We start from the raw sequence: 24,346 nt of genomic DNA on the forward strand, positions 1-24,346 counted from the left end.
CGGGACACAGGTCGCTTTATGCGGTCGGATTATTTTCTGCGCCTCATTGAGATGTGTTTTCTGCAGCTTCCGGACCTCAGACGATCGTGGAATTGTTCTTCCAGGACGTGGCGAGAAAACGCTTGTCCCAGATCTTTGCCCGCTACGGAGGAGCTCAGACGCACAGTCCCCTGAGCTGGGCGCAGCTGATCACAGACATCACCACGTACCTGCTCCAGCATCTGTATCCCTAGTGCTTATAGCGAGGGCCCCTCTATATAACGCTCGCATGTCATTATCCTGGTCACCACACGACTGCAGAGTCTGAATACAGCTGCGATCGAGGACCCTGCGGGACTGACGGAGCCGAGCGCTGCACTCGCTGTCTGCTGCAGCCCCGTAGACTTTGACAGCAGCCGCCTGGTGCACACTCCACCTCCGCTCTATGCAGACTCCCCAGCAGTCGTGCCGTTAGGAGACGCCGTGGAGTTTTGCTCTGAAAGCTTTCGGTGGTGATCAGACATTTATCATGTGCGCTGCCTTTTTAAGTGTATTTGGTAAGCAGACTCCAGGATTAGAATATAATCCGTGTAACCCCGTCCTTGGCTGTGATTGCAGCTCGGCTCCATTCACTTCAATGGGGCTGATTTGCAATACCAGACACAAGCCACTTTCTGTCTCCTCCGTGGTGAGATCTTGCTGCTCCTTAACCCCGTCCTCCCAGTTGGCCCAGTAATCCCGGCTTCCTATTCCCGGAGTGTTTGATGAGAAGCTGTCAGTACACACAGCTGCAGGTACAGTATAATAGATCGGTGCGGCCGACGCCGGGAACCTCTATGGTGGACGATTTATGTTCCACAGGACTGAATATTCCCACTGTCAGCCGTTATATCATTTATGTATCCACAGGAGTACGTGCGCCTCCTGCAGCCGTGGTGTCAGGTCAATGCCGGCTCCTGTCTTTTTATGATGGGGCAGTGCTATCTGGTCACCGGTGAAGGACACAAGGTAAGGACGGACCTCGCCGCAGCACTGACATGTGGGGGCTTTACAGCTGCGTCCTATGCAAGCTTGAGGAGTAATGGTGGGCCGGGGATGACTGGATGATGGGAACACGTCACCTTATAAATTGTCATAACCTGGACACTTGTGACAAAGTTTACAAAGTTTTCCTCTCCTTGAATCTCAAGTCTCAGCCCTGTAATCCCTCCAGGCTCTCGAGTGCTTCTGCCAGTCTGCGTCCGAGGTGGAGCGGGAGGATTTCCTGGAGAAGTTGATCCATGTGGACGAAGAGGATCATCCGTCTTCTGCCCGTCTCCAATATTACAACCGAGTGAGAGCATGATTAGTAACGAGGGCCGGGAACGCAACCACCAACGTCTCTGTCCTTCTGATACCTGGGGGTCCCCACCCGTATATGTGTCACTATTCCATAGTCGTATGTTGTCGCTACACCTGGATTGTCTATTTGGTTGTTGAAGCACCGGGATGTTTCCTAAAAATAGATTAGTCTTGACGTATCTCGCTAGAACCCCATTTCTTAAATTTGCGTCACCTTGGCCATATGTGTATTAACCAAGTTTAGGATTAATTGTGAATGGTGATGGCCGGAGCCTCACAATTAGCAGGAATGATGGAGGGTGGTCCACACAATTAGCAAGAATGATGGAGGGTGGTCCACACTGTGGCACTGTGACACCTCCGTCACATACAGCTAAACGCACATTGTAGTGCAGCACTGCAGTAAAGCGAGGGTCTCCATGCTGCTGAGCCCCCGGTCCTGACGTGCACTGGCAGCTTGTGTGCCGTGAACCTGCAGACCCCTGATCCAACATTCATGGCTTTTCCTACTAAATTGCTGTGATTTACAGTCCAGGGTGGATAATTGTGTGAATGTATCACAGCCCAGCTCTCCAGAGCCTTCAATACTTGGCTGAGCGATTCCTAAACCTCCATGTTTTGCCGCCCCCCTGTTTTCTGTCTGCGGTGACTTGTGCCTTTCTCGGATCCGTCTTCTGTCTGCGGTGACTTGTGCCTTTCTCGGATCTGTCTTCTGCCTGCAGTGACTTGTGCCTTTCTCGGATCTGTCTTCTGCCCGCGGTGACTTGTGCCTTTCTCGGATCTGTCTTCTGCCCGCGGTGACTTGTGCCTTTCTCGGATCTGTCTTCTGCCCGCGGTGACTTGTGCCTTTCTCGGATCTGTCTTCTGCCCGCGGTGACTTGTGCCTTTCTCGGATCTGTCTTCTGCCCGCAGTGACTTGTGCCTTTCTCGGATCTGTCTTCTGCCCGCGGTGACTTGTGCCTTTCTCGGATCTGTCTTCTGCCCGCGGTGACTTGTGCCTTTCTCGGATCTGTCTTCTGCCCGCGGTGACTTGTGCCTTTCTCGGATCTGTCTTCTGCCCGCGGTGACTTGTGCCTTTCTCGGATCTGTCTTCTGCCTGCAGTGACTTGTGCCTTTCTCGGATCTGTCTTCTGCCCGCGGTGACTTGTGCCTTTCTCGGATCTGTCTTCTGCCCGCGGTGACTTGTGCCTTTCTCGGATCTGTCTTCTGCCCGCGGTGACTTGTGCCTTTCTCGGATCTGTCTTCTGCCCGCGGTGACTTGTGCCTTTGTCTCCAGGTGCTGCGTCTGCTAGAAGCTGTGGGTTTGCCGGAGCTGGTGATCCAGTTAGCCACATTGGCCATTACAGAGACTGCGGACGACCTGAAGAGTGAGGTAGGGCCATGTACAATATTTGATATACAGGACATATAATTTTTTGGTAAATGACCTGATCTCTTCCAATCGTAGGCGACTTTGAGGACTCGTATCTTCAAGTATCACCTGGATTTGGAGCACAACAGCCAGGCGTACGACGCGCTCATCCTGATTCCGGATCACAGCAGGTGGGCGCAGGCCGGACCCGTCGGATCTGTCTCCTAGTGTATATAGTGCCAAGCACATCTGAATGGAGGCCTAAAGTGTCTCCTTTTTGCCTGTTGAGCTCCACACGCACGCCCCCGGCACGTGATGTACGACGCTGGTGATTGCACCCACTTCTCAACCCTGACAGCGGGGTGCGGTGCTGCGTGTCTTCCCATGCCGTGGTGCGTGCGGTGGCGAGTGCTCGGGCTCGTTCTTCATCCCCGTCCTCCTGTGTTGCAGACAGCTGGACTGCTTGCGGCAGCTCGTCATCGTTCTGTGCGAACGGTCGCAGCTCCAGGAACTTGTGGATTTCCCTTACGTGAATTTACAGCACGAGGTGAGCGTCGCCCCGGCCGGAGCCGCCATCGTATTACGGAGCCGGCCGCTGAGTAATCGTCGTGTCCTCCTCAGGTTGTGAGCATCATTGAAGCTCGGGCTCGCGCCGTGGATCTGATGACCCATAATTACTACGAGCTGCTGTATGCCTTCCATATTCATCGGCAAAACTATCGGAAAGGTATCGGTGGGATTGTATTTTACTGTTAGTAAGAACTTGTATTAGAAATGCTGGAGCCGCTGGATTTACAGCCATTCAATGTGTATCCTCTGTTACTCCTCCTGGAAATGTGGGAATGAAGTGGAACGCCTCTTTCACAGTTGCAATTTATTTAAAAAAAAATGCTTTACTTCCCCTCCTCAGGTCCCATGCTGAATCTCTCCAGCTGCTCCCGGTATCTTATGATCTGCTACACTGACATCATGTCAAAACTGCTGCAGCCAATCAGCGAGTTCAGTGTGCCAAGTTGACCTCATGAAAGAGCCTTCGCACTTATTGATTGGTTGCAGCGCTGTTGACATCACTTCAGTGCTGCAGACAGTAACAGACTATGGGTGCGATGGTGGAGATGCAGCTTTGGACCTTTGGAGAGTGAGTAAGGAAATTTTTTTTTTTTTTTTAAGCAATGTCCTGCCGGGGGAAAGTTCTCAGAAAACAGAGAAGGCTTTTCCTTTATTCTCTGCTCTTCGGCCGCCGCTCTGCTCTTGTGCCGCCGCTCTGCTCTTGTGCCGCCGCTCCGCTCTTGTGCCGCCGCTCTGCTCTTGTGCCGCCGCTCTGCTCTTGTGCCGCCACTCTGCTCTTGTGCCGCCGCTCTGCTCTTGTGCCGCCGCTCTGCTCTTGTGGCCGCCGCTCTGCTCTTGTGCCGCCGCTCTGCTCTTGTGCCGCCGCTCTGCTCTTGTGCCGCCGCTCTGCTCTTGTGCCGCCGCTCTGCTCTTGTGCCGCCGCTCTGCTTTTGTGCCGCCGCTCTGCTCTTGTGCCGCCGCTCTGCTCTTGTGCCGCCGCTCTGCTCTTGTGCCGCCGCTCCGCTCTTGTGCCGCCGCCGTTTAGGAGTTTGCCAAAAGTTAGAAATATTAGTTACTTTTTGCATCCGAGAGGAGACAATCGGGGGCTCTGAGTAATTTTGGGTACACCGCTCGTGGTCGCTGTTCCTGCTGTGTGATGATGGTGAATATGTCGCCTCCTTCCTCAGCCGGCACCGTCATGTTCGAGTACGGGATGCGTCTCGGCAGAGAAGTCCGGACCCTGCGAGGTCTTCAGAAGCAAGTTAATGCGTACCTGGCGTGTCTGAACTGTCTGCGGCTCATCCGTCCCCAGTACGCCTGGATTGTGCAGCCGGCGTCTGGAGCCGTGGTGAGAAATACTCTATGTACAGGGGCGTCAGTGAGCACAAGTGTTGGATAAAAGGCCTCTGTCACCCCAGAGCGACTGTTCACACCAAGCACAGAGCGACTGTTCACACCAAGCACAGAGCGACTGTTCACACCAAGCACAGAGTGACTGTTCACACCAAGCACAGGGCGACTGTTTACACCAAGCACAGGGCGACTGTTTACACCAAGCACAGGGCGACTGTTTACACCAAGCACAGGGCGACTGTTTACACCAAGCACAGGGCGACTGTTTACACCAAGCACAGGGCGACTGTTTACACCAAGCACAGGGCGACTGTTTACACCAAGCACAGGGCGACTGTTTACACCAAGCACAGGGCGACTGTTTACACCAAGCACAGGGCGACTGTTTACACCAAGCACAGGGCGACTGTTTACACCAAGCACAGGGCGACTGTTTACACCAAGCACAGGGCGACTGTTTACACCAAGCACAGGGCGACTGTTTACACCAAGCACAGGGCGACGGTTTACACCAAGCACAGGGCGACTGTTTACACCAAGCACAGGGCGACTGTTTACACCAAGCACAGGGCGACTGTTTACACCAAGCACAGGGCGACTGTTTACACCAAGCACAGGGCGACTGTTTACACCAAGCACAGGGCGACTGTTTACACCAAGCACAGGGCGACTGTTTACACCAAGCACAGGGCGACTGTTTACACCAAGCACAGGGCGACTGTTTACACCAAGCACAGGGCGACTGTTTACACCAAGCACAGGGCGACTGTTTACACCAAGCACAGGGCGACTGTTTACACCAAGCACAGGGCGACTGTTTACACCAAGCACAGGGCGACTGTTTACACCAAGCACAGGGCGACTGTTCACACCAAGCACAGGCGCCCGGTGCAGCATAGTGATGCGGTCAGACATTACAGTGCAGCTTCCCACCTGATCCTTTTCCCATTATCTCCACCCTCTTCTTCTTTGATTGACAGCTCGGCCTTCACAGCCGCAGAAGGGTGGAGATGGAGAACAAGCCGATGGGACGCTGCCCTGTAATCTTTGGCCGCCATGATGCTCCTGTACTTGCAGTGAACAGTCATTCTGTGCTGACCGGCCCTTTAAGAAAAAAAAAATGGGGGAAAAATCACTTATTATTTTGGCAAAAAAACAGGTTTAATTCCAGAAAACTCAATTAGTCCCAGTTTTTTTTAGTGTTTTCTACAGACGCCGTCCTCTGTACAAGACACAACCTTCCCCGCACGACTGTAGGAAATGGCCGTTCTTATGATTTCTCTCTTGAAGATCTGATGTATTTTCCTTTTTTGTTTTAAGTACGAGCGTCCGGGAGGGTCTCCGAAACGCGACCACGAAGGGGAGTCCTTGTCTGTCCCCAGTAAGTGCGTTTTCCAGTTTTGACAAACCCTCTCGTCGTTCTCCATCTTATCTTATCTTATGGCCGTCCTGCATTTCCCAGGTGGAGGTCAGGTGGAGATCCTGGAGCTCCGGGATCTGGAGAAGGAGTACATCTTGGCCCGGACGCGGCTCACCTTGGCTCAGCACAATAATAATGTAGCCGCTATAGCTGGTAAGGATCAACTGACGCTGGCACGTATCAAACATGATAGTAAAGTACAGAAGAATGCCGGTGACTGAGACCGGACCGGTCATTTATGAAACTAAAGGACGGGGTAAAAGTGAGACAATCGTAGGGGTAAAAGTGAGACAATTGTAGGGGTAAAAGTGAGACAATTGTAGGGGTAAAAGTGAGACAATCGTAGGGGTGAAAGTGAGACAATCGTAGGGGTAAAAGTGAGACAATCGTAGGGGTGAAAGTGAGACAATCGTAGGGGTGAAAGTGGGACAATCGTAGGGGTGAAAGTGAGGCAATCGTAGGGGTGAAAGTGAGGCAATCGTAGGGGTAAAAGTGGGACAATCGTAGGGGTGAAAGTGAGACAATCGTAGGGGTGAAAGTGGGACAATCGTAGGGGTAAAAGTGAGACAATCGTAGGGGTGAAAGTAGGACAATCGTAGGGGTGAAAGTGAGGCAATCGTAGGGGTGAAAGTGAGACAATCGTAGGGGTAAAAGTGAGACAATCGTAGGGGTAAAAGTGAGACAATCGTAAGGGTAAAAGTGGGACAATCGTAGGGGTAAAAGTGGGAGAATCGTAGGGGTAAAAGTGGGACAGTCGCAGGGGTAAAAGTGGGACAGTCGCAGGGGTAAAAGTGGGACAGTCGCAGGGGTAAAAGTGGGACAGTCGCAGGGGTAAAAGTGGGACAATCGCAGGGGTAAAAGTGAGACAGTCGCAGGGGTGAAAGTGAGACAGTCGCAGGGGTGAAAGTGGGACAATCGTAGGGGTGAAAGTGAGACAATCGTAGGGGTGAAAGTGGGACAATCGTAGGGGTGAAAGTGGGACAATCGTAGGGGTAAAAGTGAGACAATCGTAGGGGTGAAAGTGGGACAATCGTAGGGGTGAAAGTGAGACAATCGTAGGGGTGAAAGTGGGACAATCGTAGGGGTAAAAGTGAGACAATCGTAGGGGTGAAAGTAGGACAATCGTAGGGGTGAAAGTGAGGCAATCGTAGGGGTGAAAGTGAGACAATCGTAGGGGTAAAAGTGAGACAATCGTAGGGGTAAAAGTGAGACAGTCGTAGGGGTAAAAGTGGGACAGTCGCAGGGGTAAAAGTGGGACAGTCGCAGGGGTAAAAGTGGGACAATCGCAGGGATGAAAGTGGGACAATCGTAGGGGTGAAAGTGAGACAATCGCAGGGGTGAAAGTGGGACAATCGTAGGGGTGAAAGTGGGACAATCGTAGGGGTGAAAGTGGGACAATCGTAGGGGTGAAAGTGAGACAATCGTAGGGGTGAAAGTGAGACAATCGTAGGGGTGAAAGTGGGACAATCGTAGGGGTGAATGTGGGACAATCGTAGGGGTGAATGTGGGACAATCGTAGGGGTGAAAGTGAGACAATTGCAGGGGTGAAAGTGGGACAATCATAGGGGTGAAAGTGAGACAATCGCAGGGGTGAAAGTGGGACAATCATAGGGGTGAAAGTGAGACAATCGCAGGGGTGAAAGTGGGACAATCGTAGGGGTGAAAGTGGGACAATCGTAGGGGTGAAAGTGAGACAATCGTAGGGGTGAAAGTGGGACAATCGTAGGGGTGAAAGTGAGACAATCGTAGGGGTAAAAGTGGGACAATCGTAGGGGTAAAAGTGAGACACTCGTAGGGGTAAAAGTGAGACAGTCGTAGGGGTGAAAGTGAGACAGTCGTAGGGGTGAAAGTGAGACAATCGCAGGGGTGAAAGTGGGACAATCATAGGGGTGAAAGTGAGACAATCGCAGGGGTGAAAGTGAGACAATCGCAGGGGTGAAAGTGGGACAATCGTAGGGGTGAAAGTGGGACAATCGTAGGGGTGAAAGTGGGACAATCGTAGGGGTGAAAGTGAGACAATCGTAGGGGTGAAAGTGAGACAATCGTAGGGGTGAAAGTGAGACAATCGTAGGGGTGAAAGTGAGACAATCGCAGGGGTGAAAGTGGGACAATCGTAGGGGTGAAAGTGGGACAATCGTAGGGGTGAAAGTGGGACAATCGTAGGGGTGAAAGTGAGACAATCGTAGGGGTGAAAGTGAGACAATCGTAGGGGTGAAAGTGAGACAATCGCAGGGGTGAAAGTGGGACAATCGTAGGGGTGAAAGTGGGACAATCGTAGGGGTGAAAGTGAGACAATCGTAGGGGTGAAAGTGAGACAATCGTAGGGGTGAAAGTGAGACAATCGTAGGGGTGAAAGTGGGACAATCGTAGGGGTGAAAGTGAGACAATCGTAGGGGTAAAAGTGGGACAATCATAGGGGTGAAAGTGAGACAATCGTAGGGGTGATGGTGGGACAGTTGCAGGGGTGATGGTGGGACAATTGCAGTGGACTGGGGACGCTGGATCCGCTGTGAATTCTGGGCTTGTGTTTTTGAATCCGGTCCACCTCGGTCGGCTTTGAAGTGACAAAGCGTCCGTTTTGCATTTATCAAACCCTTAATGTAGTTTGTTGGTTGCAGGCAGCGCGTCTGCTGAAGAGATGGTGTCTCTGCTGGTGCAGACCGGACTGTTTGATACGGCCATTTCTCTCTGCCAAACCTTCAGTCTCCCCCTCATTCCTGTATTTGATGGACTGACGTACAAGTAAGGCAGAGGGACGTCCATGCTTCTCAATGTCTCAGACGTGGAGTTCATTGATGATGTTTTTTACTCTCGTTACCGTCAGATGCATCAAGTTGCAGAGCGGCGGGGAGGCTGCGCAGGCCGAGGCCTGGCAATGGCTGGCAGAAAATCAGCTCTTATCCATGGTCACCACCAAAGAATCAAGGTAAGGGTCTGTCCTAGATCTCAAAAAAGGGGACGTAGATCCGGGCAATTTATTGTGGCAGAAGGGTCACACATAACGTAGACATCTTGTACTTAGAAAGTCCCCTGCGTATCACAGTACCCGCATTGTGGGTGAGGTTATGAGATCTCATGCAGAATCTGTGTACGCTGCCGGATTTCACATCCCCGTCTTCCTTTCCTTTACTGTTCTCAGGCCTAACCAGCTCATCTAATTTCCATTTCATAGGAGTTTACCTTGTGTCACAACCACTGGCCAACAGACATTTTCCTCAAGTTAATTAGCATACTGATTGAAGCCTCCTTAGGCCTTAAGGCCCAGTCACACACAACGAGTTATGGTCGTACCTTGACAAGATGGCGGCTATAGGAATATAGCTTAATAGATCAGAATATATCCCTATTTCTTTGTCGCTCCATTGGGAGACCCAGACAAAAGGGTGTATAGGCTATGCCTCCGGAGGCCGCACAAAGTATTACACTAAAAGTGTAAAGCCCCTCCCCTTCTGCCTATACACCCCCCGTGCTCCCACGGGCTCCTCAGTTTTTATGCTTTGTGCGAAGGAGGCAGACATGCACGCACAGCTCCACAGATTGGTCAGCAGCAGCTGCTGACTATGTCGGATGGAAGAAAAGTGGGCCCATATAGAGCCCCCAGCATGCTCCCTTCTCACCCCACTCTTGTCGGCGGTGTTGTTAAGGTTGAGGTATCCATTGCGGGTACGGAGGCTGGAGCCCACATGCTGTTTTCCTTCCCCATCCCCCTTAGGGCTCTGGGTGAAGTGGGATCCTATCGGTCTCCAGGCACTGAGACCGTGCTTCATCCACAACTCCTGAGGAGCCTGCTGGATAGGAGCCGGGTATCGTTCAGGGACATGGCCCTGCTACTTTAAGGTACTCTTTGTCCCCGTGGGGACCGCGCACAGCAACACTCCAGCATTGCTGGGTGTGCTAGTGCACCGGGGACCACGGCGCTGACCGCGTTTGTGCCATTATACACTGCAGCGTCGCTGAGTGTGTTTGTGTATGGGGACTACCGCGCTGACCGCCGCTGCCATTGTTTTTACTGAGGCGCGGCTGGGACTGTTAGTGCGCCGGGGACTCTGCGCCGCAGGGCTGTGGAGTCGGAGTCGTGGAGTCTGAGTCGGAGCTCATTTTGGTGGAGTCGGAGTCGGAGTCGGTATAAAATGCACCGACTCCGACTCCTAAAATATATAATAAATTGGGGACAGGAGTGCAATGCAGAATGTGCTGAATATTTTACTAAATATTAACATTTAGTATAATGCTTATATTTAAGTGAAAAATTTATTGTAGTACAATGTGAACATCAGACATTTAATTGTTTTTATGATACAATAATCAAGATATTTGGATAGAACATAAAATATTTATTGGAATACAACTTTAGAACACAAAAAACTAATAAATTGTAAATATGTAATATATATATATATATATATATATATATATATATACATATATATATATATACACACAGTGTATATACACACACAAGATATATATGTAATCTACTGTATATTACATAGTGTATTACATATTTACAATTTATTACAGTTTTTTGTGTTCTAAAGTTGTATTCCAATAAATATATTTTATGTTCTATCCAAATATCTTGATTATCGTATCATAAAAATTATTAAATGTCTGATGTTCACATACACATATTCATGTACTACAATAAATTTCTTCATCGTTCCTTATGGGAGACCCAGACCATGGGTGTATAGCTAGCGACCTCCGGAGGACACACAAAGCACTACACTCAAACGTGTAGCTCCTCCCTCCGGGCTATATACACCCCCTGGATGACAATCTACCCAGTTCAACGCTTTGTGTTTCAGGAGGATACACACACTTTTATTTCCTCATATTTTTTTCAATTTTATTTTAATTTTTTAAAGTTTTGGAAGAAAAGCGGGTCCAATCTGGACTCCCGGCATGTCCCTTCACGCTCCACTCTGCGGGGTGCTGTTAAGGTTGATCTTCATAAGGCTGGAGCCTTCACATGCCGAGCTCCTTCGCATCCTCTGTCGAGGCTCTGTTTGAAGTGGGAGCCTCCACGGTCCTCTCTGCTTGCAGGAGGCCGGCTCCATCCACAGCCCTGTCTGGTCCCTGCTGGAAGGAGCGTTAACCCCACTCAGGGACATGGCCCTGCGTCTCAAAGCTAAGTATTGAGACGTTTTTTCAGGGGTCCCGGGTGCTTTTATTATGGGGGCAGTATGTGCTTTAGCGTTACTGTTAATTTCGGCCGGTTCTGGGAATTTCCCATGAGAACCGCGCCGACGGTGCCTGCTCGTCGGCCGCACTTTGAAATCTAGGCCCCGGCTTCAGTTTGGGCCTAGTTTCGTTTTTGGCTTCTGCTGTATGTTTTGCATACAGCGCCGCCCACCGCCCGGCCAGCAGAGGGGAGGGCACTTCTCTCTAAGGAGATGTCCCCTCCCCTGTCTACCCCCCTGTATCTCTGTGCTTCTGTTTTCCCGCTCCTGGGCTTATACACGCCCCCCCTCCTTCTCCCAGCGCCATTTTATCAGCGTTTTTATCACTGAGAAGCGCTGGATGTTGCAGCTGCATACTTTTTGGAAAGCTGTCACTTTACAGGGGAGCGGTGAAATCCGGAGGACACAGAGAGCAGGGCTGGTAAGCCACAACCTATGGTTGTGGATTTTTATACACTCAGGCTTTCTACAGGAGTGTGTTTTGGCTGCAGAGCTTCCTCCACAGCAGCATGTCTGTCACTAGGAGCAAAGCTGCAAACATGTATGCTATATGCACTGCTTGCAAGCTAATTCTGCCAGAGCCTAGCACGTACCCACATTGTGATAACTGTGCTAATATGGTTGTGTCTCAGCCTGGAGCCTCCTCAGGGGTCCCTCAGGCTGCTTCGGTCCCGGTGGCTGAACCCCCGGCTTGGGTAGCATCCTTTTCACAGGCTCTTTCCAAGTCGTTTGCCGATTCCATGGGGCAGCTGTCCCAGACGCTGCTGTCTATGCATCAGCCTCCCTCTCAGGGTGTCTCTGCGGCTCCGAGCTCTGCAGAGCCCTCAGAGCAGGTCCTAGGACCCCGTCCCCCTAAACGGAGACGCACGGACCCTTCTCCTTCCTCGTCCCACGGCTCTGATTCACAAGCCGAGGTGCAGGGCGAGGAAGATTCCTTTACTGTGGGCTCAGACGCTGCCTCTATGTACCCCATTGATTTGTCTGAGGGTGATGCGGACGTTAGTGACTTGATTGCGTCCATTAACTCCGTACTGAACCTCAACCCACAGGAGTCAGAGGATCAACCCTCTCTGGTAGAGGTACACCAGTTTACCTCTCCTAAGAAACCTAGGAGTATGTTTTTTAACCACTCCAGCTTTCAGACCACTGTTAACAAGCCTAGGGCCTGTCCTGACAAACGTTTTCCGAAACGTAGTTCAGATGACCGTTTCCCGTTTCCACCGGAGGTGGTTAAGGACTGGGCCCAGTCCCCAAAGGTGGACCCTCCAGTGTCCAGAATCTCAGCCCGCACAGTAGTTGCGGTGGCCGACGGCACTTCTCTTAAGGATCCCACTGACCGCCAGGTTGACCTTCTGGCCAAGTCTGTATTTGAGGCGGCAGGAGCCTCCTTCTCTCCGTCTTTTGCGGCGGTGTGGGCTCTTAAGGCTATCTCTGCCTCTCTGGCGGAGATTCATTCCCTTTCCAGGGACTCTATTCCTGAGATGGATGCCTTAACTTCCCGAGCTTCGGCTTTTGCATCCTACGCCATGTCTGCCATCCTGGAGGCTTCTCACCGCACGGCAGTGGCTTCCGCTAACTCCCTCGCGATCCGCAGGATCTTGTGGCTTCGAGAGTGGAAAGCGGACGCTTCCTCTAAGAAGTACCTTGCGAGTCTCCCCTTTACTGGGTCACGGCTGTTTGGGGAACAGCTGGATGACATAATTAAGGAAGCTACTGGCGGGAAGAGTACTTCCTTGCCACAAGCTAAAGCCAAGAAACCTACCCAGGGCAGGAACCAATCGAGGTTTCGTTCCTTTCGTTCCTCTAACTGGTCATCCTCTAAGCCCACAGTCTCGTCCACTACCGCCAAGGATCGCAAATCCAACTGGCGCGCAAAGCCGCGTCCTCAAAAGACCGGAGGAGCCGCTGCCACCAAGGCAGCCTCCTCGTGACTATCTGGCCGCGCCAGCAACGTCCTTGGTCGGGGGCAGGCTCTCCCACTTTGGCGACGTGTGGTTGCAACACGTCGCCGATCAGTGGGTGCGGGATATCATCACCCACGGCTACAGGATACCTTTTTCCTCCAGCCCGCCAAACAGATTTTTTCTGTCCACCCCCCCCTGCTCCAAAGCCGCCGCCTTCTCTCAGGCCGTGGCATCCCTGCAGACCAACGGTGTAATTGTTCCGGTCCCCGCCCGGGAACGGTTCAGAGGTTTCTACTCAAACCTCTTTCTAGTTCCCAAAAAGGACGGTTCCTCCCGGCCCATCCTGGATCTCAAGCTTCTCAACAAGCATGTTCAGGTGCGGCACTTTCGCATGGAATCTCTAAGATCGGTCATTGCCTCAATGACCCAGGGAGATTTTCTGGCATCCATCGACATCAGAGATGCCTATCTGCATGTGCCTATTGCGGTTTCACACCAGCGCTGGCTACGCTTTGCGATCGGAGAGGAACATTTCCAGTTCGTGGCTCTTCCCTTTGGCTTAGCCACGGCCCCCCGAGTGTTCACCAAGGTCATGGCAGCAGTGGTTGCGGTCCTGCACCTCCAGGGGTTGGCAGTGATTCCTTACCTGGACGACCTTCTAGTCAAGGCCTCATCCAGTGTAGACTGTCAGCGGAGTGTCTCGCTCACTCTCGCCACTCTAGTCCAATTCGGGTGGCTTGTCAACCTCCCCAAGTCGACTCTGACCCCGACCCAGGTACTTTTGTACCTAGGGATGCAATTCGAGACGCTGCCGGCACTTGTCAAGTTGCCCTTAGTCAAACAGCAGTCCCTTCGTCTGGCAGTGCGCTCTCTGCTGAGGCACCGCCGTCATTCCATCAGACACCTCATGCAGGTGCTGGGTCAGATGGTGGCGTCCATGGAAGCGGTTCCCTTTGCCCAGTTCCATCTGCGTCCCTTGCAGCTGGACATTCTCCGCTGTTGGGACAAGCGAATCTCTTCTTTGGACAGGCTGGTGGCTCTGTCATCACAGGCCAGGAACTCCCTTCAGTGGTGGCTTCAGCCCCTCTCCCTTTCACAGGGACGGTCCTTCCTGACTCCGTCCTGGGTGATCCTCACCACGGATGCCAGTCTCTCCGGCTGGGGAGCGGTGTTTCTCCATCACCGAGCACAGGGCACTTGGACTCCGTCCGAATCGGCCCTCCCGATCAATGTGCTGGAGATCAGAGCCGTGTTTCTAGCTCTCCTAGACTTTCACCACCTATTGGCGGGCAAGCACATTCGGGTTCAGTCGGACAACGCGACAGCGGTTGCCTACATCAATCACCAGGGCGGGACTCACAGCCGTCTGGCGATGTTGGAGGTTCAACGAATCCTCCAGTGGACGGAGGACTCAAAGTCCACCATATCCGCAGTCCACATCCCAGGCGTGGAAAACTGGGAGGCCGATTATCTCAGCCGTCAAACCGTGGACGGCGGCGAGTGGGCACTGCATCCGTCAGTGTTCAGGTCAATTTGCCGCAAGTGGGGCACTCCGGAAGTAGATCTAATGGCTTCCCGGCACAACAAGAAGGTTCCGGTTTACGTGGCTCGCTCCCACGATCCTCAAGCCTTCGCAGCAGACGCACTGGTTCAGGATTGGTCTCAGTTCAGTCTGGCCTATGTGTTTCCCCCTCTGGCGCTATTGCCCAGGGTTCTGCGCAAGATCCGAATGGAGGGCCGTCGAGTAATACTCATTGCTCCGGACTGGCCCAGGCGAGCCTGGTACCCAGACCTGCTCCGCCTGTCCGTAGGGGTGCCGTGGCATCTTCCGGACCGCCCAGACCTTCTCTCTCAAGGTCCGTTCTTCCGCCAGAATTCTGCGGCTCTCAGATTGACGGCGTGGCTCTTGAGTCCTGGACCCTGACGGCTTCAGGCATTCCCTCTGAGGTCATCTCCACCATGACTCAGGCTCGGAAGTCTTCCTCGGCTAAGATTTACCACAGGACTTGGAAAATTTTCCTGTCCTGGTGTCGCTCTTCCGGCCATGCTCCTTGGCCGTTCGCCTTGCCGACCATCCTGTCTTTTCTACAGTCGGGTCTACAGTTGGGTCTGTCCCTCAATTCACTTAAGGGACAGGTGTCGGCTTTGTCGGTATTGTTCCAGCGGCGTATCGCCCGACTGGCTCAGGTGCGCACCTTCATGCAGGGCGCATCTCACATCATTCCTCCTTACCGACGACCCTTGGATCCCTGGGACCTTAATTTGGTCCTCACGGCCTTACAGAAACCCCCTTTTGAGCCTCTCAGGGAGGTTCCTTTGTCTAGACTTTCACAGAAAGTTGTCTTTCTAGTAGCCATAACTTCTCTCAGGAGAGTTTCTGATTTGGCTGCGCTCTCTTCGGAATCCCCCTTTTTGGTGTTTCACCAAGACAAGGTGGTTCTTCGTCCGACTCCGGACTTTCTCCCTAAGGTGGTGTCTTCCTTCCACCTTAACCAGGACATTTCATTGCCCTCTTTTTGTCCGGCCCCTGTGCATCGCTTTGAGAAGGCGTTGCACACCTTAGATTTGGTGCGGGCGCTCCGAATCTATGTGTCTCGCACCGCCGTTTTTCGGCGGTGCACCTCACTTTTTGTGCTAACCACGGGTCAGCGCAAGGGCCTTTCGGCGTCTAAACCGACCTTGGCTCGTTGGGTTAGGTCGGCTATCGCCGATGCCTACCAATCTTCTCAGGTGCCTCCCCCGTCGGGGATTAAGGCGCACTCGACCAGAGCTGTCGGTGCCTCCTGGGCTTTCAGGCACCAGGCTACGGCTCAGCAAGTGTGTCAGGCTGCCACTTGGTCCAGTCTGCACACTTTTTCTAAGCACTACCAAGTGCATGCTCATGCTTCGGCAGATGCGAGCTTGGGCAGACGCATCCTTCAGGCGGCTGTCGCCCATTTGTGAAGTTAGGTTTTGCCTACTTCTCCGTTTCGTTTATTTCCCACCCATGGACTGCTTTGGAACGTCCCATGGTCTGGGTCTCCCATAAGGAACGATGAAGAAAAAGAGAATTTTGTTTACTTACCGTAAATTCTTTTTCTTATAGTTCCGACATGGGAGACCCAGCTCCCTCCCTGTTGCCTGTTGGCAGTTTTTTTGTTCCGTGTGCTTCACGGCTGTTGTTAGTAGACAGAGTGCTGGTTTTGCCGAGTTTTACTCTATCTCTACTTATGGGTGGATGTCCTCCTTCAGCTTTTGCACTGAACTGGGTAGATTGTCATCCAGGGGGTGTATATAGCCCGGAGGGAGGAGCTACACGTTTGAGTGTAGTGCTTTGTGTGTCCTCCGGAGGTCGCTAGCTATACACCCATGGTCTGGGTCTCCCATGTCGGAACTATAAGAAAAAGAATTTACGGTAAGTAAACAAAATTCTCTTTTTTTCACCTAACTAAGCAATATATGTAGGAGTCTGAGTCGGAGCTGGAGTCGGAGTCGGTGCAAGAGAATTTGAGGAGTCTGAGTCGGAGTCGAAGGTTTGGCTTACCGACTCCACAGCCCTGCTGCGCCGGCCGCGCTTATACGGCGGCCGCGCTTATAACTCGAGTCCCCGGCTTTTGGGCCTAGTCTCTCTCTTCCCGCCCCCAGCCCTGCCAGTCAGGGGAAGGGCGGGACGCTGTACAGGAGTCAGCACTGAGGGCTGGAGAATGCTTTGCATACTCCACCCCCCTCACTGTGCACAGTGAGGCACCAGCTCCCGCACTTTCTGGGTCACGCCCACGGCTCCCTCCTCTCCTCAGGACGCCGGCAGCCATTCCTGTCAGCTCCTAGGACGCTGCAGAGGGGAGACAAACTCTGGGGGACCCAGGCAGGGATTCTGGTGGCCACACAACCGCTTTAAGCGGGCGGTAAGCAGCACCTGAGGTGCTGGCCCCACTTGTGCAGAAGTGTGATTATAGTTTATATGTTTACAGGCTATACTTTACACTGTATGGTGCACAGTTGATTTCTGGCTATATACCCTGTTGTGTTGCTCAAAGGAGACAACAATATGGCGCCCACAAGAAGCAGGGGTGCCAAAACACAGGCTTACTATGCTGCCTGCGCCGCATGTACAACCTCGCTACCGGCAGGTTCCACTGACCCTCATTGTATGCACTGTTCGGCCCCTGTGGCACTTACTCAGCCGGAGCCTCTGCTAAGGGGGGCCCAGGGGGAACAACCAGCTAACACTGTCCAGGTGACAGGGACGGAGTTTGCAGTTTTTACTGACAGACTTTCTGAGACTATGGCTAAAATACTAGAAGCTTTGCAGTCCAGACCGGTATCTCAGACCATGGGCACTGTGGAATCACTGCCCCCTAGTCCCCCTCAGTTGGAACAACAATGTCTCCCCGGGGTGTCTCATAGATCCCAGGGTGAGGTCTCTGACACGGACCGCAGTCCCAGACCGCCTAAGCGAGCTCGCTTGGAAATCCCCTCGACCTCATCACATTGTTCAGGGTCTCAGAGGGATGACTCTCTGTATGATGAAGCGGAGGTAGCTTATCAGGATTCTGATCCTGAGGCCGCTCTCAACCTTGATACTCCTGATGGGGACGCCATAGTGAATGATCTTATTGTGTCCATAAATAAGATGTTGGATATTTCTCCCTCAGCTCCTCCAGTAGAGGAGTCAGCTTCTCAGCAGGAGAAGTTCCGTTTCAGGTTCCCCAAGCGTACAGCGAGTATGTTTCTGGATCACTCCGACTTCAGAGACGCAGTCCAGAAACACCGAGCTTGTCCAGATAAGCGTTTTTCCAAGCGCCTTAAGGATACACGTTATCCCTTCCCCCCTGACGTGGTCAAGGGCTGGACTCAGTGTCCCAAGGTGGATCCTCCAATCTCCAGACTGGCGGCTAGATCCATAGTTGCAGTTGAAGATGGGGCTTCACTTAAAGATGCCACTGACAGATGGAGCTCTGGTTGAAATCCATCTATGAGGCTATCGGCGCGTCTTTCGCTCCAGCATTCGCAGCAGTATGGGCACTCCAAGCTATCTCAGCGGGTCAAGCCCAAATTGACGCACTCACACGTACGTCTGCGCCGCAAGTGGCTTCCATAACCTCTCAAACGTCGGCATTTGCGTCCTACGCTATTAATGCTATCCTGGACTCTGCGAGCCGTACGGCGGTTGCAGCCGACAATTCGGTGGCAATCCGCAGGGCCTTGTGGCTACGGGAATGGAAGGCAGATTCGATTGCCAAAAAGTGCTTAATCGGTTTGCCATTTTCTGGCGACCGTTTGTTTGGTGAGAGATTGGATGAAATCATAAAACAATCCAAGGGAAAGGAAACTTCCTTACCCCAGGCCAAACCAAAATTACCCCAACAGAGGAGGGGACAGTCGAGGTTTCGGTCCTTTCGGGGTACGGGCAGAGCCCAATTCTCCTCGTCCAAAAGGCCTCAGAAGGATCAGAGGCACTCCGATTCATGGCGGTCTAAGTCACGCCCTAAAAAGACCGCCGGAGGTGCCGCTACCAAGGCGGCTTCCTCATGACTTTCGGCCTCCTCACACCGCATCCTCGGTCGGTGGCAGGCTCTCCCGCTTTTGCGACACCTGGCTGCCACGGGTAAAAGACCGCTGGGTGAGAGACATTCTGTCTCACGGTTACAAGATAGAGTTCACCTCTCGTCCTCCGACTCGATTCTTCAGAACATCTCCGCCTCCCGAGCGAGCCGATGCTCTTCTGCAGGCGTTGGACACTCTGAAGGTAGAAGGAGTGGTGATCCCTGTTCCTCTTCAGCAACAGGGTCACGGTTTTTACTCCAACCTGTTTGTGGTTCCAAAGAAGGACGGGTCTTTCCGTCCTGTCCTGGACCTAAAACTGCTCAACAAACACGTAAAGACCAGGCGGTTCCGGATGGAATCCCTCCGCTCCGTCATCGCCTCAATGTCCCAAGGAGATTTCCTTGCATCGATCGATATCAAAGATGCTTATCTTCACGTTCCGATTGCTCCAGAGCATCAGCGCTTCCTGCGCTTCGCCATAGGAGACGAACATCTCCAGTTCGTGGCACTGCCGTTCGGCCTGGCGACAGCCCCCCGGGTTTTCACCAAGGTCATGGCTACAGTAGTCGCGGTCCTCCACTGCCAGGGTCACTCGGTGATCCCTTACTTAGACGATCTGCTGGTCAAGGCTCCCTCCCAAGAGGCATGCCAGCACAGCCTCGACGCTACTCTGGAGACTCTCCAGAGTTTCGGGTGGATCATCAATTTTCCAAAGTCAAATCTGACACCGGCCCAATCGCTGACATATCTTGGCATGGAGTTTCATACCCTCTCAGCGATAGTGAAGCTTCCGCTGAACAAGCAGCGTTCACTACAGACGGGGGTGCAATCTCTCCTTCAAGGTCAGTCACACCCCTTGAGGCGCCTCATGCACTTCCTGGGGAAGATGGTGGCAGCAATGGAGGCAGTCCCTTTCGCGCAGTTTCACCTGCGTCCTCTTCAATGGGACATCCTACGCAAATGGGACAGGAAACCGACGTCCCTCGACAGGAACGTCTCCCTCTCTCAGGCAACCAAAGCTTCCCTTCGGTGGTGGCTTCTTCCCACTTCTTTATCGAAGGGGAAATCCTTCCTACCCCCATCCTGGGCGGTGGTCACGACGGACGCGAGTCTGTCAGGGTGGGGAGCAGTTTTTCTCCACCACAGGGCTCAGGGTACGTGGACTCAGCAAGAGTCCTCGCTTCAGATCAATGTTCTGGAGATCAGGGCAGTGTATCTGGCCCTAAAAGCGTTCCAGCAGTGGCTGGAAGGCAAGCAGATCCGAATTCAGTCGGACAGCTCCACAGCGGTGGCATACATCAACCACCAAGGCGGGACACGCAGTCGCCAAGCCTTCCAGGAAGTCCGGCGGATTCTACTGTGGGTGGAAGCCACAGCCTCCACCATATCCGCAGTTCACATCCCGGGCGTGGAAAACTGGGAAGCAGACTTTCTCAGTCGCCAGGGCATGGACGCAGGGGAATGGTCCCTTCACCCGGACGTGTTTCAGGAGATATGTTGCCGTTGGGGCATGCCGGACGTCGACCTAATGGCGTCCCGGCACAACAACAAGGTACCGACGTTCATGGCACGGTCTCAAGATCCCAGAGCTATGGCGGCAGACGCCTTAGTTCAGGATTGGTCGCAGTTTCAGCTCCCTTATGTGTTTCCTCCGCTGGCACTGTTGCCCAGAGTGTTACGCAAGATTAGGGCCGACTGCCGCCGCGTCATCCTCGTCGCTCCAGACTGGCCGAGGAGGTCGTGGTACCCGGATCTGTGGCATCTCACGGTCGGCCAACCGTGGGCACTACCAGACCGACCAGACTTGCTGTCTCAAGGGCCGTTTTTCCATCTGAATTCTGCGGCCCTCAACCTGACTGTGTGGCCATTGAGTCCTGGATCCTAGCGTCTTCAGGATTATCTCAAGAGGTCATTGCCACTATGAGACAGGCTAGGAAACCAACGTCCGCCAAGATCTACCACAGGACGTGGAAAATATTCCTGTCGTGGTGCTCTGCTCAGGGTTTTTCTCCCTGGCCATTTGCCTTGCCCACTTTTCTGTCCTTCCTTCAATCTGGACTGGAAAAGGGTTTGTCGCTCGGCTCCCTTAAGGGACAAGTCTCAGCGCTCTCTGTGTTTTTCCAGAAGCGCCTAGCCAGACTTCCACAGGTACGCACGTTCCTGCAGGGGGTTTGTCACATCGTTCCTCCTTACAAGCGGCCGTTAGAACCCTGGGATCTGAACAGGGTGCTGATGGCTCTTCAGAAACCACCATTCGAGCCAATGAGAGATATTTCTCTCTCACGACTTTCGCAGAAAGTGGTTTTCCTAGTAGCAGTCACTTCACTTCGGAGAGTGTCTGAGCTAGCAGCGTTGTCGTGCAAAGCCCCTTTCCTGGTGTTTCACCAGGACAAGGTGGTTCTGCGTCCGGTTCCGGAATTTCTCCCTAAGGTGGTATCCCCCTTTCATCTCAATCAGGATATCTCCTTACCCTCTTTTTGTCCTCATCCAGTTCACCAATGTGAAAAGGATTTGCACTTGTTAGATCTGGTGAGAGCACTCAGACTCTACATTTCTCGTACGGCGCCCCTGCGCCGCTCGGATGCACTCTTTGTCCTTGTCGCTGGTCAGCGTAAAGGGTCACAGGCTTCCAAATCAACTCTGGCTCGGTGGATCAAGGAACCAATTCTCGAAGCTTACCGATCTGCTGGGCTTCCGGTTCCCTCAGGGCTGAAGGCCCATTCTACCAGAGCCGTGGGTGCGTCCTGGGCTTTGAGGCACCAGGCTACGGCTCAGCAGGTGTGTCAGGCGGCTACCTGGTCGAGCCTGCACACTTTCACGAAACACTATCAGGTGCATACCTATGCTTCGGCGGATGCCAGCCTAGGTAGACGAGTCCTTCAGGCGGCGGTTGCCCCCATGTAGGAAGGGGCCGTTTTACGGCTCTATTACGAGGTATTATTTTACCCACCCAGGGACTGCTTTTGGACGTCCCATTTGTCTGGGTCTCCCAATGGAGCGACAAAGAAGAAGGGAATTTTGTTTACTTACCGTAAATTCCTTTTCTTCTAGCTCCAATTGGGAGACCCAGCACCCGCCCCTGTTTTTTTGTGTACACATGTTGTTCATGTTGAATGGTTTCAGTTCTCTGATATTCCTTCGGATTGAATTTACTTTAAACCAGTTTATAATTTTTTCCTCCTTCTTGCTTTTGCACCAAAACTGAGGAGCCCGTGGGAGCACGGGGGGTGTATAGGCAGAAGGGGAGGGGCTTTACACTTTTAGTGTAATACTTTGTGCGGCCTCCGGAGGCATAGCCTATACACCCGTTTGTCTGGGTCTCCCAATTGGAGCTAGAAGAAAAGGAATTTACGGTAAGTAAACAAAATTCCCTTCTTCCTCACAGAGGCACTTCACAATCCTCTGTCACTCCGGCTCTATTCCCCACCCTACAATCATCTGTCACTCTAGCTCCGTTCCCTACCCTACAATCGTAGGTAATTCCGGCTCTGTTCCCCAACCTATAATACTATGTCACTCCACCTCTATTCCCCACTCTACAATCCTCTGTCACTCCGGCTCTGTTCCCCACCCTACAATCCTATGTCACTCCGGCTCTGTTCCCCACCCTACAATCCTATGTCACTCCGGCTCTGTTCCCCACCCTACAATCCTATGTCACTCCGGCTCTGTTCCCCACTCTACAATCCTGTCACTCCGGCTCTATTCCCCACTCTACAATCCTATGTCACTCCAGCTCTGTTCCCCACCCAGCGCCTGCCGCCTCCTGCGTCTCTGACAGCTCCTTTAGTCTGTTACCTGTCAGGCAGCAGGAGGCAGCGCTGGGCAGGGATCAGAGCTGGAGTGACAGAGGCGTCAGATATGGTCCTTCAGCCTCATTTGTACATGTATTCATGCTCTGATTTCTCAGGAGTGGAGGTACAGACCGGCCATTTCCAGGTATTGCTGGATTTGTCTTCATGTGGCTATCAATATTTGGGGGTGATATCCGCTGATTCCCTTTACTCCTCACTTCTGGCTGCGCACTTTGCTGAATTTCTGCTCTTCCTCGTATTCTTGTAGCGCCACAGATGAGGCCTGGCGGTTACTGATCTCCTACCTGGAGAAACACCCGTCACAGAACCGCCGGCACCACCGCTGTGTGATTGACAAGCTGCTCTCTCACGGGGTCCCGCTGCCCAGCTGGCTCACCATCAGCTTTAAGGTTTGTACTGAAGATGTATACAAATATTTATTTATTTACTAAGAATTAAAAAAAAATATATCTTTGATATCGCTGAAAAATCCCAACCCGTAGAGGCTGAGGTAATGGAGGCCTCTCCCCCAATGGCCGTCACTACATTGCGGGGTCTGGGAAGCTTCGCACTGACACCTTTGCACTGTTCTTTGCTCCATTTTCTGTTCTTCTTCAGGAGGTGGATGCAGCAGAATTACTGCGACTTTACCTGAAGTACGATCTCCTGGAAGAGGCGGCGGAGCTCGTGCTGGAATATGTGGACGCCATCCTGGGGAAAGGGCATCGGGACTTCGGAATAGAGGTGCGTGTCTAGACATTTATCTTTTATATAGCACCAACACATTCTGCAGCACTGTACAGACATAGTCATCACTGTCCCCATTGGGCTCACAATCTACATTCCTTATCGCTGTCTTTGGAGTGTGGGAGGAATCTCACCAAACACAGGGAGAACACACAAAGACTCCTGGCAGGTGTCATTCTCTGAGTAATGTGAGCCCAGGACTCCAGCTCTGCAAACCAACAGTGCTAACCACTGAGCCACCACCTGCTGCCCACAAAGCCACCTCGTACTGCCCACCATGTGCTAACTACTGAGCAACCACCTAACCACTGAGCTACCACCTGCTGTCCACAAAGCCACCACGTGCTACCCACCATGTGCTAACCACTGAGCAACCACCTGCTAACTACTGAGCCACCACCTGCTGCCCACAAAGCTACCTCATACTACCCACCATGTGCTAACCACTGAGCAACCACCTGCTGACCACTGAGCCACCGTGTTGTCCCAATATTCATAAGAAACAAGTGGAAGCTCCCCGCGCTGTATGTATGGGACAGCAGTGATCGTTCCGGCTACAGGTCTCCTGCCCCAGAATCCTGTAGTTCCATATACGTCTCTGAGACTATCAGTAGTGTTGAGCAAGTAGTTAACTATTCGTAGTCGCTCTGCTGTTAGTGAGTTCTGTCCGCTACTGGCATATCCGTTACGAGTAGCGCACGCAATGTAAGTCAATGGGAAATACTCGCTAAGTAGCAAGTGTGAGGCAAATCCCGGGATATGAAGATGAATTATGACTCCAGTCATAATCCCTCATCACTCCCTGGCAGTGCCCCCTCCCTTCTTGTTCTCAGTGTTCCACTTACACCTCCATGGCCATGTCCTGTGATATGGAAATTAGGTGGTGTGGGAACAATGGACACAGGATGACTCCCTGCCGTCACCCTGTAGTAGGAGCTGCTAGCTAGTTAGCAAGGCTATGGAAATAGCCAGACAGAACGACTCCAGTAAAAAATGGTTCATATCTCGCAAGCCATATTTCCGATAAATATGGCAACCATAAAAATGGTGTCTCTGCATGCGGACGATGCCGGCACACCCTTTTTATGGGAGCAGGACATTGGGAAATGCCCCAGGCGTGATATCAGCCAATGGGGAACTGGCAGACAGGTCATGAGTCCCCTCGTTCTGTAGCTAAATTCATAACTGTCACAATGAGA

At 52.5% G+C, this 24,346-nt stretch overlaps 1 protein-coding gene across 1 annotated transcript in view; it reads left to right on the forward strand.

Moving 5' to 3' along the window:
- The window catches only part of NUP160 (nucleoporin 160), a 125,257-nt gene that overhangs the window by 85,701 nt on the left and 15,210 nt on the right, over positions 1-24,346 (forward strand). The window contains exons 20-34 of the mRNA XM_075326374.1: positions 67-223; positions 704-773; positions 889-987; positions 1,193-1,312; positions 2,597-2,692; positions 2,768-2,862; positions 3,122-3,218; positions 3,293-3,398; positions 4,408-4,568; positions 5,894-5,954; positions 6,036-6,146; positions 8,612-8,735; positions 8,818-8,919; positions 22,669-22,810; positions 23,019-23,144. Coding sequence (XP_075182489.1) covers positions 67-223; positions 704-773; positions 889-987; positions 1,193-1,312; positions 2,597-2,692; positions 2,768-2,862; positions 3,122-3,218; positions 3,293-3,398; positions 4,408-4,568; positions 5,894-5,954; positions 6,036-6,146; positions 8,612-8,735; positions 8,818-8,919; positions 22,669-22,810; positions 23,019-23,144 — 1,667 coding nt within the window. The remainder of the gene's footprint in view (positions 1-66; positions 224-703; positions 774-888; positions 988-1,192; positions 1,313-2,596; positions 2,693-2,767; positions 2,863-3,121; positions 3,219-3,292; positions 3,399-4,407; positions 4,569-5,893; positions 5,955-6,035; positions 6,147-8,611; positions 8,736-8,817; positions 8,920-22,668; positions 22,811-23,018; positions 23,145-24,346) is intronic.

The sequence above is a fragment of the Anomaloglossus baeobatrachus genome, chromosome 10 (assembly GCF_048569485.1).
Source record: "Anomaloglossus baeobatrachus isolate aAnoBae1 chromosome 10, aAnoBae1.hap1, whole genome shotgun sequence".
In the NCBI taxonomy this organism is placed as follows: Eukaryota; Metazoa; Chordata; class Amphibia; order Anura; family Aromobatidae; genus Anomaloglossus; species Anomaloglossus baeobatrachus.